The sequence below is a fragment of the Talpa occidentalis genome, unplaced genomic scaffold (assembly GCF_014898055.3).
Source record: "Talpa occidentalis isolate TD23 unplaced genomic scaffold, MPIMG_talOcc4v2.1 talOcc4.5, whole genome shotgun sequence".
Lineage (NCBI taxonomy): Eukaryota > Metazoa > Chordata > Mammalia > Eulipotyphla > Talpidae > Talpa > Talpa occidentalis.
In genome coordinates this window covers 114,894,207-114,920,796 of record NW_023604861.1, presented here as the reverse complement: position 1 = coordinate 114,920,796, position 26,590 = coordinate 114,894,207, and the positions used below count along the sequence as shown (strand labels likewise).

The 26,590-nt window shown below is 51.8% G+C and overlaps 1 protein-coding gene and 1 long non-coding RNA gene across 2 annotated transcripts in view; one reads left to right on the top strand and one right to left on the bottom strand.

The window, feature by feature from the left end:
* The window catches only part of LOC129146835 (uncharacterized), a 118,911-nt gene extending 102,966 nt beyond the window's left edge, over positions 1–15,945 (bottom strand). The window contains exon 1 of the long non-coding RNA XR_008554104.1: positions 15,159–15,945. This is a non-coding gene — a long non-coding RNA (uncharacterized LOC129146835). The remainder of the gene's footprint in view (positions 1–15,158) is intronic.
* A 781-nt stretch (positions 15,946–16,726) lies between these two features.
* Positions 16,727–26,180, top strand: PKDCC (protein kinase domain containing, cytoplasmic). Its single transcript, XM_037528163.2, has 7 exons — positions 16,727–17,366; positions 21,356–21,478; positions 22,015–22,286; positions 22,911–22,990; positions 23,232–23,339; positions 24,929–25,102; positions 25,314–26,180. The coding sequence occupies exons 1-7, from the start codon at positions 16,728–16,730 to the stop codon at positions 25,397–25,399; spliced, it is 1,482 nt and encodes a 493-aa protein (XP_037384060.1). The 5' UTR covers position 16,727; the 3' UTR covers positions 25,400–26,180.
* Positions 26,181–26,590: the final 410 nt, after the last annotated feature.

Genomic DNA, 26,590 nt, shown 5'->3' with positions numbered 1-26,590 from the left:
CTAAATCACAAAGCCCCAGAGCATTCCAGACACAGTGAGGAAAGGTCTCAATCAGGACAGGAATGATGATCTTCTAAGCACACACACACACACACACACACACACTTCCAGATTGGCTTGTTCACAAACACTCTTACACACACACTGAAGATCTTTCTGCTCTTTTCTCTCTGGTCCAGTGAGGGAAGCCAAGAGGGGCTCCAACCTCTTTCCACTTAGAGAAACTCACTCATTGGTCTGCAGCATTTCAAAGACATCTCCAGGTCTGGACCAGACCAGAAGGAAGGTATCTACTCTCTGGAGTCTTTCATTCCTTCTTAGGTCAGGATATGTCACCGTTTTGATGGCCAAGGTGTCTTTCCAACCATGAAGGACCACATCAAAATATCCTCAATACACCCTCTACCCCTACCAGCGTTGCCACTCTTGACACAATGACCTAGTCAGGGAACTCTGGCTACAAAGAAGCCTAATGAGAGACCAGCTAGAGACACAGCCTATGGCTCAAGGTGCTCTGGCTTAAAAGCCAGAAGTCTGTCTTTCCGTGGACACTCTTGGCCTGTAACATGGACCACCTTGGCCATACAGACCTTGCCCCTAGTGTTGCATGTTGACATTACCCAGAGCCTTTCTAGCCAGTCCTGGGACCTGCGAGAGAGCTAGGGTAGCCCCCTAAAGCCACCTGTGCCCTGTCCCAGCTTGCCCTCCCTCCTCCCACCCCCACTTTATCTTCTAGTCATGTGAACAAGAGTGGTCTTTCTCTTCTGACACCATCCTCATTGGCCATGTGGAGGCCATAACCTAGAGTTAGTAATAGTAAGTATAATTCATCCCTGGAGGGGGAGGGGCATGCAGCACATGCAGAGTAGGATTGAGGAGGGAGAGGGCCTGAGGAGGGAAATGTGAGGCCTCTGATGGTTGGCTCCCCAGCTGTCTCTGTCTGGGGCCAAAGAGCAAGGAGTCCATGACTGTAGAGAACTGGAGGCCAATGCCCTCAACTGACACCCCCCAGAGCTTCTCCTCCGGGTGTGGCGACATGGAATCCCCCCCTCCAGGAACTAACAGCTCCTGCGGCTGGGAGCCCACCATCCACAGATCCCCTCCAGATTCCACAGATGCAGATAAAAGTCAGGATAGAAATAACTGGCTCTGAGAGGGGCGGATGCAGTTGTGGCCGTCAGCGCCCCAGATGTGGCTCAGCCAGGGCCGCCAGGGCTGCTGTGGCTGTGAACAGGAATGTAGACCCAGATGGGGATGAGGAGGGGGCCAGAGGAGGGGACAATGCACAGAGCTGCTCTGGGCTCCAGGAGGGGTGCAGCTCTGGGGAAGAGAGAGGGCTAATGTCTGACTTCATGGAAAGGCTCAGTCTGATCTTGGAGAAAAGAGATTCCTGCAAATAAATATTCCCTCATCTATCCCAAGCCTCATTCCCACCACTCTATATTCCCCTCTAACCTGCCCTTCTTGACTTCAATCTCCAGCCACAGAAACAGCTTCATGGGGCTCCTTCTCCGTCAGCAATCTGGGGGTTCTTATTGGGCATGCTTGCTACAGAGGGGAGGGTAGCAATACTGCCTCTGCCTCCGGGAAATGGAGGAAATGTCAGTGTCAGCCCAGCAGGTAAGTCCCTGACCTAAGCTCTGATAATACCCAACAGTTTGGGTGCCATAAAGATGAAGGGACTGTGGCTCTGCCCAGGTGCCCCTGCACATAAACACCCCCAATGGTGAAACTCACTGCACCATCGCCCACGAGGCTCATTTACTGCCCACTTTGTTTTGAATTTTCATCCCGGGAGAAGTTTGCAAATGGCTTATACAGCAGGAACTTTCCAGAAGTGGCAGAATATAATCAGGGCATTCTCAGCCTTGCCACTCTCAGACAGAGCTTTCCCCAGGGAGCCACCTAGCAGTGAGGGGAGGAGGCATGAGTCTGAAGGCAGCCAGCTGAATCTGGGTAGGAAGAAACATGGAGGACCAACTTGTCCAGCCCCCGCCCCTGGGCCCTGCCTCCTGGTCAGCTCCCATCCCTGTCCTGTTTGTGAAAATAAGGCCAGCCCACACTTGGCTATTCCAGGAGAATTAGCTCTCTCAGCACAGAACATCTCTCCTGGGCAGGAAGTTTTTCTTTAAATATACCCTGAACCGCTCCCATTGCAGAATCAGTCATTTCCTCTGGTCAGGTCTCAGGGGAGGGGAGGTGGAAGAAGACAGCTGTCACTGTCCTCTCTTACAGAACCAGAACCTCAGCCAAGTCCCCAGCACTTCACCTCTCTCTTGCACACTACACAGACACATTCATTTGCAAAGAGCAGCTCGGACTCCACCTGGCTGTGGGGGTAAGTCTAGGACTGTGTTTCTCAATGTCACTGTGCCTTCCATGGGGCTCTCTTGGGCTGGCCCACTGCATTTACAGGAGGACACAAAACCTCTTTTAGAAAAATGAACACCCCCCCCTCCAGTGGCCAAAGCAATATTTCCTGAGCACTTTGTGTTTCACATGCATAAGCACATCTAATTTCATCTTTACAACTCTACAAGGACAATAATACCACCATCAACTTAGATATGAGGAGAGAATAAAAAAATTCACCTGAAGTTGCATGGTTAATGGATGACAAGACCAGGTCAGAACTCAAACCAGGGTTGAATTCTCAGCCTGTGCTTTCTCCTCCATGCTACACTCCAGCTGGAAAGGTGGGGGGCTGGATCCTGAGAGGGTAGGGGAGTGGCGCACAGCCAGTCCCTTGGCTCCTCACAGTCACACTCCAGCTGTGACTCACCCAGCTGCTTTCCTGACAGCAGGTATCCATGGTTCCCCCCTGGACACACTCCTTCCCACCGCTCAGTCAGGATTCCCAGCAGCCACACAAGGCTGAGGCATAGTCAGAAGCACTGCTTGCCCCCTCCTTCACCAGAGGACAATGAATAGCTTTTAGAGTTTCTCCTGGAATTATAGATTAATAGACATTATTAATGAATGTCAGGTGGGTTTAAATCAAGGCAGACTCCTTGGAAGAGGGGAGATGATACCCGATTTACAAAGAAAAGAAATTCTTTGTGAAGAAAGGAGGGAAAAGAGAGCCCCAGACCAGAGATAGGGCCCATCAAAGGCTGGAGAAGTGGATCCACCACCATGGGATGGGGAGGGGGTGTGAGGAATGACACACATTATGTGGGGTTCCACTGGCCATCTGCAGTTCTCCCATCCAGAACTCAGAATCCCAGATCCCCGAGGGGGCTGCAGCAGCCCTCCTCCTGCGGTCTATTCCACATTCCTCACATTCTTTACGCTCAATTAAGGAGAAATAATCAGGGGAGCAAGCAAGGCCGCAGCAGGGCAGCCATGCCCCACACTGTCGTACATCACGTGTGCGGAAACAGCCCCCCTCGGTCAAGCCAGGCCAGACCTTGGACTGAGGGGCCTGAAGGGGATGAGGAAAGCAAGCAGTGAGGACTGGGACAAGTGAATCTCTGTCCTCCACAGAGACAAAGTAGAGGGAAGGCACAGGGCAGCGGTTGGTGGACGGGGGGGGGGGATCAGGAAAGGAAAGGAGACAGGCAAGGTCAGAGCAGAAGACTTAGCCATTCATTTCTTAACCATGTTATTGCTTTACCACCATCACAGCATCGTGTCCCCATCACCATGCACCACTGTTATCAAGTACCCTCTGAAACGCTCCTAGATGCTTAGAATATTACCAGCCTCCATCAGCTAGCAGGATGCACTGGTTAGGTATGTCATAGAAATAATCTCTCTGTGGTCTTCAAAATATACTCTCTGTAATGGAATGTGTATGTTGTTTTTACCTCTTGGACCCAATCAGCCTTGTCAGCCAAGCAAATTTCTATTCCCTCAAGCTCTGTTCAAGGGCTGCTTCTATCCAACCCTCCCTCCATACCCCACCCAAAAGTCTTTCCTGACATCCCCCAACACATCTAGGTCTGAGTAGCCAGTAAAGATCTAATGCTGAGCTTTGGTGATTTCAGGTGTGTATGACTCTTACCCCTACCAGCCTCTGCCTGGTAAACGGGTGATCGGGCCTCCCCGGTGGCACAGCACGTTGAGCACTGCAGTGTGGAGCTAGCTGTCTGCAGCCTCTGCAGCGTGGGGTCCATTCCTGGTCGGCCAGGAAGATGCCTGTCTGTCTCGGATGCTGCTCCCCTCAGCAGTGTTTTCAGTTGTCTGCCTGTTCTGGTCCCTGCTCTGTCTCTGGTGAATTCTTTCACCCTCCCGCGCCTCTGGCCTATACCCCAGTTCTTGTATGGGTAGATAAATCTTAGGGGAAAAAAGGGTGATCATTATTGTTTATTGAAACTGTTCTTTGTGCCAATATTGTGTTGGCACTTGATAAAGGTCATTTAATCCTTTTAACATACCTAGAGGTTATTATTATTATTTTCCTCAATTTATTGAAGAGGAAGTTGAGACTGCAGAAGGTTAAATAACTCTTATCCAAAGTGACCTGACTAGTAAGTCAAGGAGGGGAAACTTGAACATAGGATGGTAAGATGCCAAAACTGTTCATGCTATTAATCTATGTTAGAAGTCAGGGGCTATATTTAGCCTTGCTTACACTAGATAGGGAAGAATAGTTGCTTTAAAGAGGAAGGATGGATGGATGGATGGATGGATGGATGGATGGATGGATGGATGGATGGACAGATGGGATGGGCTGTCAGGAGGTTAGAGTTTCAGCATTGAAACTGGGCCAAAGGTTCTATCCCCACCTCCCTTATCAATGGGTCAAATTTGTGGGATGATTTATTATGTCCATTTTCCACTCTTCACTGGATCTCAGACTATGAATACTACTAGGACACAGTCTGTGGCCACTTTGGCGCTTCAGTCAATCTGTGACTGTATTGGGGTCTCAGTCTGTGGCTACTTTGGTCTTAGTCTGTGGTCAGAGATAAGGCCAATTTATAATCAGGGTGGGAATCAGCCTGTGGCCAGTAAATGTTAGAGGAAGAGAGCTCATCTTGGGTAAGCTGACTTGCAGCTATGTAGAAAAAGTACAGCTCTCAAGCAGAGTCCTAGTTCCTGAGCAGCTAGTGGTGGAGAGATGATATGTGAGAGCACTGGTTGTGTGGGAGAGTTCAGCTGGAGCACCCTGGGAATGGGGGTGAAGGGAAGTACCATTAAGCATGCGCCACATGCTCTTTGAGTCCCACATATGTGTGAGTGTGTGGTGTGCCACATGTGTGGGTGCTGTGTGTGGCGGGGCGACAGGGGCTGTATAGGGTGTGGGAGAGACAAGCACACACCTGTAATAACATTGGCTTCAGACGCTAGGAGAGAAGAAATTCCCCCAACTGTTTTATCAGAGCCGAGGTTACCAAATTATGTTGTTGTTTTAAATTTGAGCTTCTCTGCCTGCAAATGGGGGGATCTCAGGTTCACGAGCTTAATGCTTGGCTGGGCCCGGAGCTCCACTCCCCAACCCAACCCAGGCTCCCAGAGCTCCCAGACCCCAGGAACAAAAGTCTTCTCTCTCAGGGCTTTGAAGTGGAAACACTAACTGCTCCCTTTAATTAGAAAGAAACCCCCTATTGTTCCTGCTTTATTACTGATGGATGAAGACATGGGGTAGGGGAGATTCTGAGAAGCAGGGGTGGGTTGGGGGAGGAGTAGAAGGACACAAAATCTCTATTTAGAATAGAGGATCTCCATACTCAGTCTGCACCAAACCAGACCTCTTTGTCCACCCAATACAAGAAAGATTTTACAGGGCACCCAGCCTTCAATTAGATGTCAAAGGAAAAATAGGGTCTAGCCCTCAAAGAGTTTATAATGTAGGTAAGGAAGGCAGGGTCAGGGGACAAGAAATGTAAGGTAAGAATGCTAAATGCACCCTGTCGATATAAGCAAGAAGAACTTAGGATAATGGAGTAGGGAAACAGTCTCATAAGACAAGCTCCAAGAATATTCTAAAGAGTGGTGGCTAGACTTGAGCTGTAGTTGGGAGAGAATTGACAGAGTGTATCGGAGACTGTGTTTCCACTCCAAGAAGGGTAGAGGCCTGTGCAAAGGCACAGAAGTGGAATAGACACAGCATCTTTGAGGACAGTCTTAGAAGTGAGTACATGGGGTGGGGGGGTCAGGAGGGACCTATGGGAAATAACATTGCACAGATTAACAGAGGAGTGAAGACCTTGAAAGCACCCTTGATGAGACAATTAGGGCGCCACTGGGCCTTCTTGAGCAGGGGAGTGACCTGGTAAAAAGTGGGCCCTTGGAGTGGGTGGAAGGGGGTTTAATCTGGAAGACCTGAGCTTGAAGGCATGGAGGGCAAGAAGGGTATAGGTGAGGCGACATGGGGAGCTCCAGAGGAAACCAAGGTGATGATGGCTATGTCTAGGTGATGGCGATGGGACCAGGAAAGAAAAGGTGAGTGTGGGATGAATTTCAGAGGAAGAAATAAGATGTGTTGACAGAACAGAAATAAGGGAATAAAGAAGTGGGACATGTCAGACTGCCCCAAGATCTCTCTGGCGTGGGGGACTAGGTGAGTGGTTATGGGAGAAAGGGGGTAGAAGCTGCCCTCCTGGAGGAATGAAGCACCAGAGGAATGAAGAAAGACCCCAACAGCTTGGTTCTCCCTTCCAGAGCCAAAAGATGTGCTGAATCCAGCACTCAGAAGGTAGAACTGCAGGGAAGGTGAGTCCTGTTCCCCAGGAAAGGGAAAAAGCACCATTAATAAAAGCAACCATCTTTGTACAATCTGGTTTTTTATACATTTCAAAGTGATTCTCATTGTACCTCATTTGATCCTCAAAACAACCACAATAGATATCACTACCCCCATTTTGCAGTTGAAAAAAACTGAGGTGCTGTAGGAACTAAATACCTTGTTCTAAGTCACACAGCTAGTTAAGGACAGAGTGGCGAGTGTAGGCCTCTACCTTTCAGCTCAGCACTCTTCCCAATGCCTGTTGGCAGCCCAGAGAGGGGAGGGCCCTGGCGCTGCATGAGTCCCAAGTCACTAAGGGCAAGGAGGGTGGGCTCGGAGAGAGAGTCCACCCCAGACTTCAAGCACACCCCAGCCTGCTCCTCACACTCGCATAGGGCGTAAGTCGGGAGCCTGGGGTTGGAAACGCCAAGTCTAATCAGACCTCACAAGCCCACAGATGGTTTGAATCAACGTGCTACCTTGATAGGAATAATGAGAAGTCCTGAAGACAGTCTTATACCAGCTCCATCCATCTAGACAGAACCACGTCTTCCACAAGAATCTCCCTGACTAGGGTCCCCTCACCCTCCAAGATGGGCAAATCCTTCATGAGGAAGTCCCCTGGTCCCATTCACACCAGCTCCTGGCCCCTACCAGCAGAAATATCCACAGATTTTTCGAAAAACCCTTGCCCAAGGTAGTGACTTGACAAACCCTGACTTGTTAAGACTTGTCTTGAGGTTAAAATGGTTCCCAGGAAAAAACAGGTGACCATGGGTTGCAAGTCCGGGGCAGGGGGTGTGAGGCAACATCATGGAATGAATAGACCTGGATGCAGAAGACCCAGACACATGTCCCGCCTACTTCCTGGTAGAATGAGAATTCCCAACATTCATTGTTTCAGTCACTGAACATGACAAATGTCACCATGACATTTCCTTTGATGGGACACCTGACCTAGAGCAGCCTGAGACTAATCATTCTATGGGATCACAGAGTCCCAGACCCAGAACCAGACCTATGATCTAGAAAAGGCACCCATATGGGGTCTCCCCAGTGGCTCAGCGGCTGAGTGCTGGGTTGCCAGGCTGCCCTCAGCCTCTGCAGCGCCGGGTTCAATCCCCCATCCCCGGCTGCCGGGTGAGGGTCCCACATGGCCCGCAGACTTCTCCTGCCGCAGACTTCTCCGCCTCCCCTCAGCAGTGTACTTCGGTCCCTCTGCCTGTTCTGCTCCCTGCTCTGGCTCTGGTGAATTCTCTCACCTTCCCACCCTTCTGACTGTACCCAGTGCTTGTATAAATAAATAAATAAATAAACCTTAAAAAAAAAAAGAAAAAGAAAAGGCACCCATAGGATCCAGGCCCCCACATTGACAGCAGTTCCCCAGAAAGTCCTTCCCCAGGAAAGCTCAGGCTTGCGGTCCCTACCCCCCAGTGGTGGCCCTGTGAGCAAGGACTTGCTTTAAAGGAAAATTTGACCCTGCTCCACCCCCTTGCCTAGCAAAGTTTAATTTGAAGCTTAAAAAACAATGAAGTTAATTTTTAAAAACCTTTCATTGAGTTCCATGAGACCCCTATTAATTTTATTGTTTCAATAAAGCATTTATTTAATTGTCTCCAGAAGGGCTCTGTTCAATGCACAGATGTTACCTGAGTCAGAAGGGAGGGAGCTAGAAGCCTTTTATTCGCCCTCTCCCGTTAGCACATTAGCAGGATCCTGTTATTGGATTAACTGATTGTCACCTTAAAAGTCACAAAGTGGAACCCTGAGGGAGTGAGACACAAGCAGGTAAATTGTTGAGCAGGCCAGGTCACAGTTTCAGGAAACAGAAAGCAGGCTCAAGACAAAGAGGCTGGGTTTGGTTAAGTCAGGAGAGGAATTTTTTTTTCTACTGCTAATTAGGAGACAACTGTTTTTTTTTAGCCTCTGGCATAAGGCTGATATTCCTGAAGAAAATAAGATGACAAACACGGTACTAGATGTTCAGTGTCCAAACTCTCAGAGAGGGAGGGCTCGGGGTTTTGAGCCTACAATAGTGAACAAAACAAAGACACTGCTCTCGAAGAACTTATGTCTGATGAAGAAAGATTGAAAACAAAAAACCAAAAAAATAGCTGTTACATGAAGAAAATTTCAGACAATGATAAGTACTCTGAGAACAAATGAAGGGAACTTCATATGGTAGAGATTAGTTAGACGAGATCTGCCTGATGAAATGAAACTTGAACTAAAGCTTTAGTATACAGAGAAGGAGCCAGTCACAGGAAGATCTGAGGAAAGAGCTTTCCATGCAGAGGAAACAGCAAGTGCAAAGGTCCTGGGGCCCTATTAGAAAGGAACAATATCCAACAACTAAGTAATCAGAGGAGTATGATTTAAGAAGAGATCCAGAAGACCTCTTCCCAAAGATATTTCAAGAAATACCTCAGGACAGAGATTCCATTATTCATCTTTCTGTCCCTGGTTATTTGCTTGGTATCTGGAGTACAGTAAATGATTGAAAAAAAATAGTAAAGTAAGTAGATTTGAAGAGGGAAAAAGAATGAGAGGAAAGGAAAGATTGAACACTTGGAGGGAACTTCATTTAGTCAGGTTATTCATTAAGTTAATAATCAATTAAGACAGAAAGAGGAGAGAAAGCTCAGTCTATATACTAGATCATTTGTGATCAGGCTAAGGGTGGGGGCAGACTATTTGGATCACAAGCAAAGAAAGTCAACATTTTCCTTGACCGAGAAAACTTTTCATGAAATACATATAATTTTTTATAGGCTTTCTGAACTATTGACAAGAACTCATGGTCACCTCCCTCCCCATACATTCGCTGAACCATGAGATACAACCTTCTTGTGTTCAGGAAATTTGGAGAAGGAGCAACAAATGTGGGCTATAGTCACACAGGCTTTCTGGAAGAAGAAAGTCTTGAGATGTGCCTTGAAGGATGGGCAAGCTCTGGCTAGGTGAGGAGAGGGTGTCACCAGGCAGGAGCAGCAGAGTGTGCTCTGAGATCTGTGGAGCAGGCAGCCATGCTGCAATATGGAGTCAGGAAGTACATATGGATCCAGGGATATAAGAGGTAAGTTGCAACTGACTTCAATTGCCAGGCTAAATTATCCTCCAAATGATGAGAAATCATCAAAGATTTTAGAACAGGAAAATGATGTGTTGGAAGCAGTGTTCTTGGCAGATGAATCTGGTGCCCATACAGGCTTTGAGGTGGGCAACCCAATCAAGAGAGCAGATGTGAGAGGTAGAAGCTGGACTGGGGAAGATGGCCCTGAGAAAATAAAGGAGTGAGTCCAAGAGATTTTTTTTTTTTTTAAATACAGGACTTGAACGTGAGTTTGGAAGTATCAAAGAGACTCTGAGGTGTCTTTGAGCCTGCTGGTACAGAAGTGAGACAGCCACCAAGGGCAGCTAGTGGGGAAGGAGACCGAGAATGCATGGAGCATCTTAGGGAGTCTTTTCATGCCACATTGTTCTTGGTGGTTACCTCTGCAGGTGGAGCTGGAGGGGCAGGCAAGGTGGCTTTCACATCTTATGATACATAATCTCCTTTAATGGAGGGATTTTGTGTAATTTTTACTTCCTTTTTTGTGCTTTTTGGAATTTTGCAAATAATTACTTTAATTCCATGCAGACTCCCAGAGTCTCATTAACCCTTTGTAAACCATCCCTCCTGATTTGTACTCTCTTCCCTGCAGGGAAAGGGAAGGAATCTGGGAGTCTCTTTGCTGTACCTCATTCAGAGTCTCCCTCCTCTCCCCACTGCTTCCCTGCCCAGAGCCTACTCTGTCCTTTAAGGCTCAAACATCATCAGATACCCCTCTTTTAAGCAAGATTGCAGTGTTGGGCTTAGAAAATCTAACCCTGGGATTTTTATAGCTGATATCAGCCCAGACCATGAACAAAACTAAGACTACAGGGCAGAGGAGGGAAGAGCACAGCTGTGCAGTTAGAGTCCCTTGTGTCCAACCTCCTAGCTCTGCCACAAGCTACCTGACCACTCTATAGGTCAATTTTCTCAGCTTGAAAACTGAAGGTCATGGCAATATTTCTCTCCTAGAGGTATTAGGTGAATTACATGATAATAAAATTTTGTAAGTGTACTCTATCATTATTAATAAGAACAATCTAACATTTACGACCAAACTGTGTTGCTTGGAGATAAAAAATAACTTTAACGAACCTCCATCTTGGTTCCTGCTGTCTTGGTTCTCTGCTTCTCCCCCTTTGACTGAAATTGGTTTGTTTGTTTTTCCCAAACCAACCAAGGACTGAGATCAGGGCTGGGGTCCCTGATTCCTGATGGCATGGTGGTCTGCTCTGCCACTTAACAATTTGTGTGACATTTGACCGATTTCCCAATCTCATGAACCTCAGTTCTCTCATCTGTAAAATGGACGTGATAATACTGACCTCAGAGTATGTGTCAGAGGTTAGACAGTTCCTGGCACAGAGCAGGTTTTCAGTACATGACAGTTCTCCATCAAGGTTCCAGAGAAGGAACAGCTCTTTCTAGCCCGCCTACCACAATTCCGGACCTTCCACATTCTTTGTATTAGTTCCTGATGGCTTGGGGGTGAATCTTCCCAATCATAACACAAACTCCTGAGGGTAGAGGTAGAGCCAAGACCTCCTTAACTGTAAGAAACAGTCTTCCTCCTGGGCCTGGGCCTGGGTCCAGGTCAGCCCCCTGGGGCAGCCTGGAGGGAAGAGGGAGAGAATTATCAGCCCTCTCAGGTCCAGAACCAGATGCACAAACTCAACAACCTCTCTTTCTTCCTCTTTTCTAAGTTCCAAACCGCAGCCCTGAGGCTGCTAGAAAAGAATTGGTTCTTTCTATTTGACCATGCCTGGGAGAAAAGTTGCCCCATTGACGCAGGGTATATTTGACTTGGTCAGAGAAGGTGTGATGTACTAGATTAAAATCACCCTGCCCTGTGCTTCCATCCTCATCCTCTCCCATGCAACAGCCTCTGGACAAAAGCAAAGTCCTCTGTCCCCCCACCTCTATCACCTATCACCCACTGATGCAATGGCCAGCTCCCCATCCCTCTACCCGCCTCTCCATGTGCCTGGGGAAAGAGATTCCCGAGCTCAGCTCGCATTGTTCTTCCTCCCCTTAAAGGGTCTTTCAGACAGTTTCCGTTCAGAAGATGGTCCCAACACTAAGGCAGGCCCCTCACTCCTTCCTCTAGGTGATAACTCAAGCAGTTACCACTCAGCTGTTTCTGAGGGCGTGAAGTCCCCATCTAAACTCCATCTCCTCCAATCAAAAAAACAGTGAGGAGACACACATCTCAGATGCCAGAAAAGGGAAAGAAAGAAAAGTTGTCAAAACCTACTTCCCTGGGCTGGTGGGTGATGCTGAGCAGGAGGGAGAAAAAGGAACAGAGTCAGGCCTGGAGAGGGAGACTGAGAGGGACGCTCTTGACCCAGACAGACAGAGACTGAGAGCCCATGGAGCCCCTTGGTTTCTGGGTCCTGGAGGGCCTCACCCTCTGACAGTGCCGGGGAGCCAAAATGGCTCATGTTCCCATCCTGAGACCCATGGAAGAGAACTAAGCTCTTTTCCAGAAACGGTGGAATGATCTCTCCCGAGCCCTCGGCTTTCTGTCTTTGTCTTTGTCTGACTACCCTTCTCAGGATTCAGGGTTTTCTGTCTCTGTTTCCATGTTTCTGCATCATGTCTATCTTGTCTCTCTCTCTCTCTCTCTCTCTCTCTCTCTCTCTCTCTCTCTCTCCCCCCCCTCCCTCTTTATCCGCCCCCCTACCCCAACTCTGTCTCAGATCATTTCTTGGGGACTCTGCCTTGGGGCTCCCGCTCTCCAGTATATAGGAAACCTGACCTTCATCATCTGTTTTTTATATTTTGGAAACGTCAGCTTCACTTCCTACCTGAGGGAGGTGGGGGCAGGGGAGCAGGCTGCCTGGCTCCACCTCTTTCCCTTCCTCTTTTTCTGAATCAGGCCCTTCCCTCCAGCCCCTTGCCTCAGGGACCACAGTCTAGGCCTTCCCTGCTGGGCATCACTGGGGCACTAGGAGTCAGGCCCTGCCTCCTGGTCTTCCCTCCCCAGTTCACAAGGTGTGTGGGAGCCTTCTTCTGATCAAACTTGGTTTGCTGATTAGGAAAGAGGTGAAAATTCCAGGCACAGAAAAAGCCCAGAAGCTAAGAGATTTCACCAGTAGAAACCAGGATGGAAAGTTGTTAAAGTCATTTCTGCCTCCAGGCAGAGTGACAGCCAAGTAAGTTGTTTAACATGTCGTCACAGATGTTTATTTGTTTAACATCTTTATTAATACTAGCAATAGCTTACACATTGAGGGTTTAACCTGTGCAAGGCACTTTATGTTTTTGCATTTCTTCCACTCAAACAATTTTATGTGGTAGGTACTCTTATCATCTCCCATTTTTTAATGAGGAAATGAAAACACAGACAGGTTAATTAACTTGCCCAAAATAACTCAACTAATAAGATATAAACCCAAATTTTTGTCACTCCAAGTCCTAAGCTCTTTACATCAAGATTTCTATGACCTCAGAAATATATTTTGTATATTTCTTTTTCAAGGAAATAAAGTTCCAGGGACTTACAGACTGGGGTTGGAGAGGTATCATCTCTTACTTCTTTCTGGGAGAACTTGAAAAACCCCCTAGCAAGGATTAAGTGTAAAGACAAGAAGAAGGATTTCAGGAAGGAAGAACAAGGACAACATAGGAAAAAGCCAATGAGGTCTGCAAGTTAGGGGGCAGTGCAGGTAGCAGGCCGGGAGGCCTGACAGCTCACAGAGGCCTGAACCCAGTTCAGTTTATCCTTCAGATTTAGGGCCAGGAGAGTAATACTCCAAAAGAAGAGTTTGAAACCTGGGCTGGAAGGAAAAAATCAGACAATAAAAAGGGCTATTGAGAGTTGGAACTGGCCTCCTGGCAGCCCAAGATGAGCTGACACAACAGGCAGAAAGGGCGTATCTAGAAGATATTTCCAAAGAAATTCAGCAGTTTGGAGTCTGAGCCATCTGCCTTCCTTCCCAGGGATTGCTGTCCAAATTAGTGTTTGGGTGGGGTGGGGCGTGGTAGGAAGAGGGAGGAGCAGAAAAATACGATGAGCGTGAAGCACTGAACATCCATTCTACTGGCAGCCACTCTGGTCTGTGTCTTCTGTGGCTGAGTGACTGGAGGACTCTAGAGTGAAGATGGCCCTGAGCACTGAGCCAGACCCGGGCTGAGGACTCCAGCCTGGGAGGCAGACTGGAGATCTGACCCCCGCCACAGCAGTTGTGTCTATTTCAATTCTTTGAAAAGATGATTTTACTCCCTGGGTGGCAAAAAAAAAAAAAAAAAAAAAGCAAATATGGAAAATTGGTTAAGACCTCAAGACCTCAAGAACTGCCAATTCAGAAAGTCTGATCTGTTCAAAAAGTTCAACGTCTTTCTTTCAAAGGCCCCACACCAATTTCCATCTCAGATTGCATATGTCGATATGTCTGAGAGCTGAGGAGGGAGACAGCAAGTGTGAGAAGGTGGGGGTTGAAATGCCTTTGTTCCCGTGTGAGGCTTCTGCTCCCCGGGCATATGTGTTGCATCCTATGCACCTTTGTGCCTGTTTCTCAAGCCTCTATATACATCGAACTTGCAAACCATAACAGAAACCCTGAAGCTTGGCAAAGATATCACAGGAATAATTATCTAATTTCAGAACATGTTATTATAATACCTACATGATGTGTAATGAACTTAACAATGTGCATGTTATATTCACCAGCTCTGAGTTACAGACCCCAATGCCAAGTCCTACCTCAGAGACTTCTTCAAGATGGGAGAGCAGAGGAGGCCCCAAAGAAAGCTCTTCAAGGAATACCCGCCCCCTCCAGCCCCCCTACCCCCAACACATACACACAATGGCTTCCTCATGGATTGGGAGTTGGGGCTAGGAACATAGGGAAAGACAGCTGGGAGGGGGCAGAGCAGACCCTGGGGGGGCTACTCCATTCCTCCCTCTTCCTCCCCAGAGCGGAGTCTCTGTAACTGGTATGGAAACAGTCATACTGGGGTCACAGAAAGAGATGGGTTCTCCCTGACTCAGCTGGGCCAGGTCCCCCCCCCACCCCCACCCCCTATGATCAGCCCAGCTCCCTTCCCAGGGTGGATTGAGCCTGAGTGTGAGGGGAGTGTTTGCTGTTTGCTGCTGCTCCCTGTTGACTTTAGCCAGTAGCTCTGTTTACAAACCCAGGTTGGTTTTCCCAGCACAGTTAATTAGACCAAAGACATCTGGTGTGAGGGCTGGGGAGGGCATCTGCTCAGAGCCTTCCCCCCACCCCAGCAGCCATGGGCCAGCACAGGGCAGAGCAGCTAAACAGGACCAGACCACACTCCTCCAAACCCAAAGTTCTCAGGGGTACCGTGACTTTCCACACTGACTTTCCCAAGCATGCTGTTAGACTGGGCCTTAGGGGACCCCAGGCCAGGGCTGGATCCCCTTACCTCAGTGTGATCTCCACAGGCTGGAGATCAAGGACTCAAGCCTCTCCTCAGACCTTCCATGGTCAACAGGCCGGGCCACAGATTCCTGCCCCTCTGTCAGCAGTCATTCTGCATTCTGCGGGAATCCCAGACCTCTTCGACGGGAAAATCACCCCTTCCTGATCAACCTAAAAGAGGGGGCTCTCGGTCATCATCATCCTCCCCCCTGGCTCCTCTCCAGCCAATCTCAGACACTACGGGGAGAAGAGAGGTTGAGCCATTCAGGATCAGAGGGAGCAGGAAGGTGCCCAGTAAGGAGAGAGGATATAGGTGGACAGTTCCAGGGCGGTGGGGAAGTGAAGGGCTGAGAGGGGGAGGTGCAGCGGCTTATCTCTCTCAGGAGGGGGGAGCTCACTCCAAACAGCTAATGCACTGGCGTGTGAAAGCCCCTCAATTAGCACTAATGATGCAATCAGGGAGGGAGGAGGAGGGACCAGAAGTTCTGGCAGAGTCAGCACCAACTTCACACACACGGTGCACACTCCCTCGGCTATAGTGGCCCCTTCAGAGCCTCCAGTGCACACACTCCAGACTAGCTGAGCCACGCACGCCCGTGGGCACAAATGCGCTCTTTTTGCGCACACTACCGGCGAGCATGTGGTTCTCGATCCGCTGCTGACCGCGTCAAACTGTAGGGATGGGGAGGGGTTCGATTTTGGGCTCAGGGACAAGGAAAATCAGCCTTGGTAAAAGAGACTCAACCTGACGATGAGTCTTCGGATGCCAGAGCTCCCGTCACGCGCGCCCGCAGGTGCCAACCCCACATGGCGGCCCCGCCCTCCGCCCCCTCGGCTCCCCCCCCCCCCCCCCCCCGCACCCCAGGACTGAGCGAGGAGCCGCTCCGCCCCGCTCACCCCCGAGAAGCCGGACCCGGACCCGGGAGCCGTCTCCGGCCCACCCGTCCCGAGACCGCGCGGCTCCGGGCGGCGCGCGCCGGCTCACACGCGCCCCCGGCCCGTTCCGGCCCCTCTGCGCGGCCCTCGGAGCCCGTTCCCCACGGCGTCGCCCCGCGCGTTTCCCCCCACCCCGCCGGCGGGCTCCGTTATCCGCCTCTCCGTCCCGTTATGCCGCAGCCCCCGCCCCGTTATCTGCCGGGGGCCGCCGGGGCGCCCCGCCCCCTCCCCGCTCCCGGGCTCCGCGGGCCGCGGCCGGGCAGGGCGGGAGCCGCCTCCTCGCCGCTTCCCAGGCCCGGACGGCCGCGGGAGGAGGTCCCGCTGTCAGTCAGCGGGGAAGGCCGGGCCGGGCGGCCGGAGGGGGCGGCGCCGAGGACGGGCTCGGGCCGGGAGCCGGGAGGCGGGGGCGGGGGCGGCTCCGGGCCTTATAAGCGGCGGGGGCAGGGCGCGAGGGAGGCAAGTGTCAGGCCGATGTGCCGCCCGCGAGGGGCCGGGGCCGGGGTCGGGGCGGCCGGGGCCATGCGCGCGGACGGGGCCGGCGGCCGGCGGGGCGCGGAGCGGAGCCGCCTCAGAGCCTGAGCCTCCCGGGACCGGGGCCGGGAGCCGCGCGGGGCCGGCCGGCCGGGGGAGGGGAGCGATGCGGCGCCGGCGGGCGGCGGTGGCCGCGGGCTTCTGCGCCTCCTTCCTGCTGGGCTCGGTGCTCAACGTGCTCTTCGCACCGGGCTCGGAGCCTCCGCGGCCAGGCCAGTCCCCCGGGCCCTCGCCGGCCCCGGGCCCGGGCCGTCGCGGGGGCCGCGGGGAGCTGGCCCGGCAGATCCGGGCGCGCTACGAGGAGGTGCAGCGCTACTCCCGCGGGGGCCCGGGACCCGGGGCCGGCCGGCCGGAGCGGCGGCGCCTGATGGACCTGGCTCCGGGTGGGCCGGGCCTGCAGCGTCCCCGGCCCCCGCGGGCCCGGCCCCTGCCCGACGGCGCCCCGGGCTGGCCCCCGGCTCCCGGCCTCGGCTCCCCCGGCCGGGGCCCGCGCCTGGGCTGCGCCGCGCTCCGCAACGTGTCCGGCGCGCAGTACGTGGGCTCGGGCTACACCAAGGCCGTGTACCGGGTCCGCCTGCCCGGCGGCGCCGCGGTGGCGCTCAAGGCGGTGGACTTCAGCGGCCACGACCTGGGCAGCTGCGTGCGCGAGTTCGGGGCGCGGAGGGGCTGCTATCGGCTGGCGGCCCACAAGCTGCTCAAGGAGATGGTGCTGCTGGAGCGGCTGCGGCACCCCAACGTGCTGCAGGTACAAGGGCGAGGTGCGGGAGGGGAGGGTGCTGGCAGGAAGTGCCCGGGCCGGTCACTCTGGCCGAAGGAGAACCATTGCTCTTCTAGATAAAGAAACGGACCCCCAGTGGCTGAGCCCACGTTAAGCAGGGATGGAACCTGAAACGTGATGCTTCCCACTGTAACACCCTGTCTCCCGCATCCCTTTACAGCTTCCACACTGTAGCCCTTGAAGACAGACAGGACAAAGGGTCCCAAAACTCAGGCCCCGGGGTCTGTTAGGATTGAGGATCCTACTTCTGGCTGGAGCTAAGGTGTCGGGCACCAGAGAAATGACTTTATAATGAGGCAGGGTACAGAGGTCCCTGAGTCAGGGTCCTAACTCAGAGTCCCCTTTCTTGGTGGAATCGGAACCTCATTCTCTCAGCTTGTAAATAGTAACTTGTTTGTCTTTGGAAGTAGGGCGAGACAGTGATGGGCTAGAGAGAGACCCTATGTCAGGCTTGATTTCCAGAAAATGCCCTCACTCCCTACCCCACCCAGAAGCCTCTAGAAAGACTCAAGAGGTTGGGGTAGTAGGCCAGAAAATGCACAGCTCTTCTCAGAATCAACCCGCGGGGTCCTCTAAACCTTAGAGAGGGCCCTTGAACCACCGGGGAAAACTCAGGGTCTTTGCTCACTTCTCAGGAACACTGGCTAAGGGTCTGAGGGTCTGAATGTCACATTTTCTTAGCGAATGTGGCCAAGAGGCTGGAAGATTGAGAAAACTAGATGTTCAGATTTCTACTAAATAGGACTCTGTCTCTCAGAAAGAGATGAGACCCCACCTTGTCCCCTTCAGACTAGACTGAGAGAGTTGGTCTCTTACACACAGGTCCTCCATTCCCCCAGGTCTCCATCCTTGAGTCGACCCTAGGATTAGACAAACCATTCCCTTTGCACATGTCTGAGCAGACTGAGGGGAGTCCCTGATGACTCTTGGCCCAGTGAAAATAGGGTGTATGCCTACCCCCTAGCAGAGGAAACTTGTTCGTCTTCCATCTCCTAACCTGCAGAGTTTAACCATTCTGCACCTAGCAGAACTGACCAGAAACCCAGTTCTTCTCCTTCCTTAAAGTGAGAGGGGAGACACCAGGCCTAGGGTGGGCATTGCTGAACAGGAGACAGAGAATGCTATTTATATTCCTGCTGGCTCCCAGTCTGCTGGTCACACACTTGTAACCAGGTCCTGGGCCCAGAACTGGTTGCAGGAGGTTGGACAGAATCAACAGTCGTGGGTGGTTATGCCTAGTTGTGCAGCTGACTCTGTGTCAGGAGCTTTAGGGAGTGAGTGAGTGGCTGGTTACGTGGCCATCATAACTGGGAGGATCTTGTTTGCTTCGTTTCCTCTTTGCTCTTGGGAACTTTTTGGAAACCCTGGAGTGTCAACCAGATTGTGAGGTGGTAGAATAGGTTTTGAGTGACTTAGCAGGACATTACATGTTAATTGACTCAAGGCCCCCACCTCCCTTGGGACAGGTTTGAGGTTTGCTATGCTTTCCTGTCTCTTAAGGAACCTCTCACTCACTCACTCACCCCACCCAGCTTCCTGTAAGCATCCAGCTAACCAACATCACACATATCATAGAATAGTCCTCCACTTTAATGTCTGGCCCCCAACCCCAATTCTGAAGGCTCCAAAGGGGGAAAAAAATTTCAACGGAGTAGTTTTCAGCCATTCCCTTACTACACCTAGGCTGGGTCTGTCTGTCTGAGATTGGCTATGGTGCTCTTACAGGGTCAGAGACCGGTTAGTTGCCTAGGGGTTACTAAGGTGGGCAGGGATGCAGGTTCTTTCTGTTCAGGGAAAAGTGACAAGGGGGGAAAGGAGCCCCTCAGTATGAGTTTAGGGACTGATTTAGGGGTGGTCTCCTACTTTTATTCCCCAACCCCCAGGCCAGTATCCTTCTGGCTTCTACAGCCAGGCCACATCTGCTGCCAGAGAAGCCTGCGAGGTAGAGTCTTCTTGCTTAGGAGTCTTTAGGTGAGTGTAAAGGGAATTAGAAATAATGTTGTTCTAATACCTCAGTCATTTAAAATTTCAAATCCCGTTCACTGTTCAATAAACCAGGGGAGAGCCGGATAATGATTCTTAGATTTTCTGCTCCCCCAGGCCACCAAAGCCTCCCTCCCCCTCAGGCTTGATGCTGTGGGTTCTAATAGAAAATGCCCACATAGCATGCCCCACTGCACACCTCCCACTCCTTTCTCTGGTCTCCCGGGATCGCCTGGGCGAGATCGCTCTATCCATCCAACCATCCGCAACCCTCCCCTCACACACACACACACACACACACACTCACACACAGCTCTCTCACATGATAGATGCCTCTGTAGCCTAGGGTCAAAGGGCACAAGGGTCTTCCCTCCCTCCCACCTCCACAGTCCCAGGGCCTGAGGCCTCAGTGGGGGCCCCAGGTCTGCTTGGGCCCTGATTCTGGCCCTGCTAGAGTATATTTCTTCTTCCAAACGAACAAAAGATGCGACTGAAATGCTCAGCCTCACGCTTCCTGGGGGGGTTAATGGTGTCTTTTTATTTTTTCCTGAGGGGTGTTGATTAATACCTCGTTAACAGCGCATTTAACGACCTCCGGGTGTTTAATAACCTTCAGAAGTTTCCCACAAAGGCTCAGACTCTGGGCAAGAAAATGAGAACCAGGCCCCAGGGCTGCTCCCCTTACCTTCCCCCGCCCCACGAGGGTCTGGGGCCTCCCTGGGCTGATGCAGGGGCAGGATGGGGTGGGGGGTGGAGAGAGTAGGAAGAAGAGGGCGCCTGGGACTGTCCCCTGATCCCCCAAGTTGCAGCCCTAGTCTGATGGCTGACACTGAGTGGTGCCTTCACTCCTGCCAGAGGACACTGGGGATGTGGCTTCAGAGAGGGGGAGCTGAAAGCGCACTCTGGGATGGAAGCAGGCATGTGAGGGTTTGGAGAGAAGCTTTAAGGGTGTGAGTGATGGCATAAACGGTGACAGTATGCAGGGACATCTAGTCCATGAGCTCGTATCCCTCAGGCCTCACCCAGCAGCTCTCCCTACTCCTGCCTGGATGACTCCACCAATCTTTATGCTCCTGAGCACCATCTGATCCCTAGCTGATGAGCAGTGCGGTGAGGAAGGCTGAAGGCGAGGAGAAGCAGCGCTCTCTGTGGATGCTGCCTTAGGTGTTAGTGACAAAGTCAGGCTGTGCTTTCCAGAAGCCCCTGACCAGCTGAGCTGTACTGGGCCCCTCCCCCAGATCCTATGGAGTGGGCAATGCCTTGTGGCCATGCCCCAAAGAACTGATATTCCCTGGCAACCATCCCATACAACTACCCCCCAGGGATATATGCAAAGTCACCCCAGGATTTGCCCCTTAGTTACTTTATCCTTAACACGTGTTAACTGAAGGAGCTTACTTTTCCTCCCACAAGACCTGAACGGAGAAGAAAATGAAGCTACAGAAAGTGGAATAGTGGAACAGACAAGGACTGGAGCAAGGGAGGAGATATAATAAACGTTTGCTAATTTGTCGATTTACAAATGGTATTTTTCAAAATACCATTTCAGGCTGTGCAATCAGAGCAATATAAGTATGATTTCTAGCTCCTGCATTTATTAGCGGTGTAACCTTGTACAAGTAACTTAACCTCTCTGAGGTGGTTTCCTCACCTATAAATTGGAGATAATTGTACCTACTTCTTAAAGTTTATAAGAATTGAATTGTGTATGTAAAGCAGTGCCTGCCAGGTGGTTGAAACATAGTGGCCATATTGCCCATTCACCTGAGTGGCAAGAAATAAGGTGCTCATGTAGCCAGTAGGAGCTCTAGCTGCAGGGACAGAGGACCACACTGCTGTTTTCTTCTGATCTGAGCTAAAGCCAAGGCCTAGAAATGGCTGGGGAAAGAGGGAGGGGGCATGTCACAGCCCAGCCCTCCTCTGTCCCAACCCCCACTCGGTGACCTAATGACCTTTCTTGGACCTCCCCCCAGCTCTATGGCTACTGCTACCAGGACAGCGAGGACATCCCGGACACCCTGACCACCATCACGGAGCTGGGCGCCCCAGTGGAAATGATCCAGCTGCTGCAGACTTCCTGGGAAGATAGATTCCGAGTGAGCAGGGAGGAGGCCCCGGCTCCTTGTGGGGATGGTTCTGCCTTAGAAGGCCAGTCCTCCAGAGCAGCTCTACTCAGTAAAGGGAGAGGGAGGGAAGGACAGAGCAAAGCTAACTCAGCCATCAGCTAAAGGGTTAAAAAAAAGAAGCAAGACATAAAGGATCCTGACATTCCGTGCTCCTGCTCCCTCACATAAGCACCGCACACCAACTCGCTTGGCTGCAGGAGGGCCCTGACACTGCACTCAGACACACTCAGGCTGCAACCTCAGGATACTCCTTAGCCCCAGACTTTCCTACTCTTCGTTTCCCACTTACTTAATGATACTTTCAGGGTCAGGCTAGCCAAGGGTTAATAGAAAGTCACTGGCATCCTCTGTAAGGCCTCTGGCCTCAGCCCTTAGTGAGCACTGGGGACTTTAAGAGAAAGGTCAACCCCCAAGCAAAGTCTGGAACCCCAAAGGAGGGAATCCTGGAGTCCCCCGGGTTCCCCACCCAGGAGAGAAGCAGTAAGCAGCCTGTGTCTGATCCTCAGATCTGCCTGAGCCTGGGCCGCCTCCTCCACCACCTGGCCCACTCCCCGCTGGGCTCTGTCACTCTGCTGGACTTCCGCCCCCGACAGTTTGTGCTGGTGGATGGGGAGCTAAAGGTGACGGATCTGGATGATGCACGCGTGGAAGAGACGCCATGTGCAAGCAGCGCAGACTGCGTACTCGAGTTTCCAGCCAGGAACTTCACCCTGCCCTGCTCAGTCCAGGGCTGGTGTGAGGGCATGAACGAGAAGCGCAACCTCTACAATGCCTACAGGTGACCTCCGCCTCTGCTGAGGAAGGCCCAAACGGGAGCCTGGGCCCAGCAGGGCCTGGCAGGGAGAGAGCCAAGATGGAGTCCGGGAGGCCAGCCAGGGCAGGGAGACTCAGCCTTAACCAATGGAGGAGCAGGGGCGGGGAAAGGCTTCCACCCAGTCGAGAAAGGAACATTCAGGCTCCTGATGAAGAAGCTAAAAATAGTCAGGTCCAAGGAGAATCTGGGTAGGGGGGTGGCAGTTGGAGGCTTCTTAAAATAGTGTCAGACTCAGAGCCTCTGGCCGGTAGGAATGGACTGGCACTGCCCCTTCCCACCCTGGCCCTTGACTTCTAGAAGCTCTTCACTAGGTCCCAGCCATGGGCAGGTCTGATGCTACACAGCCAGGAGGATTATGTGGGGTAAGGGGTAGAGAAGTTCTGGGGATAGGCGGGAAAACAGACTTCAGATTTCAGTTTGGTGTGGAGTCAGTCATGGTCTTGGCAGGTGCCCAGGCCGGGACCCCAAATCTGAGTAGACTCATGGCACACTCTCCACGTATGTCTTGTTGGGCAGCCAAGCTGGCGTAGAGGAAGGCTGTGTCCCCAAACACCAAACCACTGAGCCCCTGGCTTTTCTCTGCTGCAGGTTTTTCTTCACATACCTCCTGCCTCACAGTGCCCCGTCCTCACTACGGCCTCTGCTGGACAGCATTGTCAACGCCACAGGTAAGCTCCCCAGGACCCATCTGTTTCCCATCACTCTGCCTCTTGCCCGGCAGGCATCAGGACAAGAATGACCCAGGTCAGCACATGGCCCAGAAATCATCATTTCCCAAGGTGGCATTCTGTGTCAAACCCTCACCCCAGTCTATCTAGGCCCAGGCTCAAGAAGAAGAGGCAGCTGGATGCCGACTTCAGGAAGAAGTCGGAGGCCCATATCCACTCACTGCCATTCTGCACTCTGCAGGAGAGCTTGCCTGGGGGGTGGACGAGACCCTGGCCCAGCTGGAGAAGGTGCTGCACCTGTACCGGAGTGGGCAGTATCTGCAGAACGCCACAGCAGGCAGCAGAACAGGCGAGTGGCCCTGGCATGGATCCAGGGACTGGGCTCCTGGGGAGCAGGAAGCAGGGGCTAATGGGCTAAGTGACTCTTCCCTCTAAGGCTCAGTTGGAGTAATGCAGAGACCCCTGACTGTGTAGTCTTCACTTTGAGATCCCATCTCTAGCTGAGCCAGAACAACTATAATTCTTCCTTGAATTGGGGAGTGGGTCCTGACACTCATCCTCTGGATGATTCCAAACTCCATTACATCCTGGCTGTGTGACACTGAGCAAATTACTTATACTTTGAGTTTCCCTTTCCTCATCTGTGAATTGGGTTCAATATTACAGGCCTCATAAAATTCTTAAATGCCAAGTAAAATGTGTGAAATCAGTTAGTTCAGTTCCTATTACACAACTGGAACACAGTATATGTTTTCTTCTTCTTTCCTTCCTCTACTCTTCTGGGGCTGAAGGGTCAGCTACAGGTGGAACGGAGTTTGACTGCTGAAACCTTGAGTCAAGATGCCCCAGAGCAAGGGGAGAATTCCAGCCACTGATAATGGGTAGAGGCCCTGGGATCTGGCCTTAGTTGGCAGGGGGGCAAAGGGTGGGCAACCTCTGTATTCAAGGAGCTCTGGCCAGTCTTAGGGGTGGGGGGAGCCCTCGTTAGCCCTGTAAATAAAGTTTAACGAGGTGAACAATGGCTGGCTCTGTCCCTGAGGATGCCGTTTATGGGGCTATAAATCACAGCCAGCCCTGGACTTTGGCCTAGTCCCTAGTAGGAGAAGGAGGCAGGAGGGCGGGTGGGCAGGGGCCCAAGGCTTTGCATTATCAGTCAGAGCTGGGGCTCCCCAGGCAGTAGGAAAGACTGAAGTGAACAAGCAGTCTACAGCTGAGCAGGTTTCTGATTTGGGGGTGGGGGGGCCAGTTCAGAGCTTCCAGAGGCTCTCTCTGTATAATGGGGAGATTTCAGATTCTTCCTCCAGCCCTTCCCCAAAGGCCAAAGTTGTGTATTCCAAAATGCTAATTTTTGTGTTTTACATTCATTTGCATGCCTCTTGACTGAAAATAATTCCTCACTGCCCTCCTATCTGCTGAGGAACTTGCCTAACCTCTCCCCAAGGCCAGGATGAGAAGCAGGCTGGACAGGGGTGCTCTAAACTCTTGCTACTCCTTGTGTATGCTGGTTAGAAATGTCAATTCCCAGGCCTTACCCCAGCCATTCTAAATCAGATTCTGCATTGTGACAAGATTCCCTGGAGCTCCACATTCACACTGCAGTTTGAGAAGCCCAGCTTTATATATTAAAAATACCCAGCCCCAGCCTCCACAGCTGCTGTCTGCATTTATACCATTATAAGCTGCCTGGACCAGCTGTGTGCCCTTGGGTTTGGAGCAAATGTGTTTCCCCAAAGCCAAGTCTGAGCTTGGACTGAGTGGTCAGCCCAGTTTCATAACAGTAGCTGCCATCTCCATGGCAGGAGGGATGGGTGACCTTCAGCTTCCACCTCGGAAATGAGTGCAGCCCTTTTTGGGAAGCAGCCATGCTTCCCAAGGTGGCCAGGACAACGTGCCCTCCTTCCTGGACACACAGAGTTCTCACTCAGCTCCATCCCACAGAGTACCAGAGCCTCCCAGACAGCACCATCCCCAGGGAGGACTACCGCTGCTGGCCGTCCTACCACCACGGAGGCTGCCTCCTGTCAGTGTTCAACCTGGCTGAGGCCATGGACGTCTGTGAGAGCCATGCTCAGTGCCGGGCCTTCGTGGTTACCAACCAGACCACTTGGACAGGTGAGCCAGTGGGAAAGGACATCCTGAGGGAGGTGACATACATCCCCTGAAGAGGTAGTGACCCCATCAGATGCCAAAGATGATGAGAAGACAAGAAGGCTGAGAGGATGAGACAGAGATCTGTTATGTCAAGGCAGTCATGATAGGGAAAGTAGCTCTGCCTCCTGGGAGAGAAAACTCCAGTCCTATCACCTCTCGCCTCTGCCCTCAGGTCGGCAGCTGGTCTTTTTCAAGACAGGATGGAGCCACGTGGAACCTGATCCCAACAAGACCACATACGTGAGGGCCTCTGGCTGACTCTGAGGGTTCAGCTGAGCACCCCCACTGGCTGCCCAAGGAGGGAGTGACTTGCACTAGCAGCACCGCATGTCACCTGGGAACCCCTGCTGACAAGACTGACATCCCAGACAGAGCGAGGTGACCAGGACAACGTGCAATAATGCCAAATGTTAAAATGTGAGTTTACCCAGCTAGGTATGGAAGTGCTGGCTCCAGGGCCAGGAATCATGGGGGCGGACTGACTCTCTACCCCTCTGGGCTGCGTGCAAGGCTCAGGCTAGTCTCCACACTAGGGTCTCTGCCCTCCAGGGACAGTTCTGTGGGTAGCCCCGTCACTGTGTTGATAGTGTGAGAATGTAGCCAAAGCCCTTGCTGCTGCTGCTGCTGCACGTGCCTCAGCCAGGTGGGGCTGCGTGGGGACAATCCGTCACGGAGCATTCTCTTAGCCAAGCTCTGGGCCAGAGACTTGGCGGGAGATGCTCCAGGATGTGGGTGATTCTCTGTACCTTAGGGGGAGGGTCCCCCACTGGCCACCTGACAGGGAACTCACGGGCCAGCCAGGGTGGGGGCAGAGGAGCACATATGGTATGAGCCAAGTCTTGGGGTCGAGGAGCAGGTTGCAGTTTGAGCCAAGACCCGGGGCGGGGGGTGGGGCCGGGGCCTTTCTGCCTCATTTGCTTTCAGTGAAAGCCACAAAACAGCCAAAACCAGCCTCTCCCAGCTCCCGGAGTTTGTATATCCAGAAGCTTTTGTACTTCTTGTTCATTAAAATGTTTATTTTTGTAAAAAAAAAAAAAAAGAAGAAGAAGAAGAAGAAGAAGAAGAAAGAAAATCAATCAATTAATAAAATAATGTTTCACAGCAAAGACTCTTCCCAAGCCATGGTTTCTGAGGCTGACTCGTCCTCAGTTATGTGTGATATATATTTGGGAAGGTGAGTAGGGTGTTGGGGGGATGACCTTTGAGAGAGTGAAATCTCCTTGACAAACACTGAAATTGGCAATACATGTTGTCATGCCCTGCTCCCATGGTGCTCACCTGTTTTGACAAAAGACACATGAGACTCCTTCTTTCCCCAAGGAGGTTCTCATTTTAACACATACCAACTTCTAATACACACAAAGCCTTAACCCAAAGGAATGATGTCCTAATGACAGGCTGTCAACCATCTCAGGGGATTCAAGCAAACTCCAATCAGGGCCTGCCTAT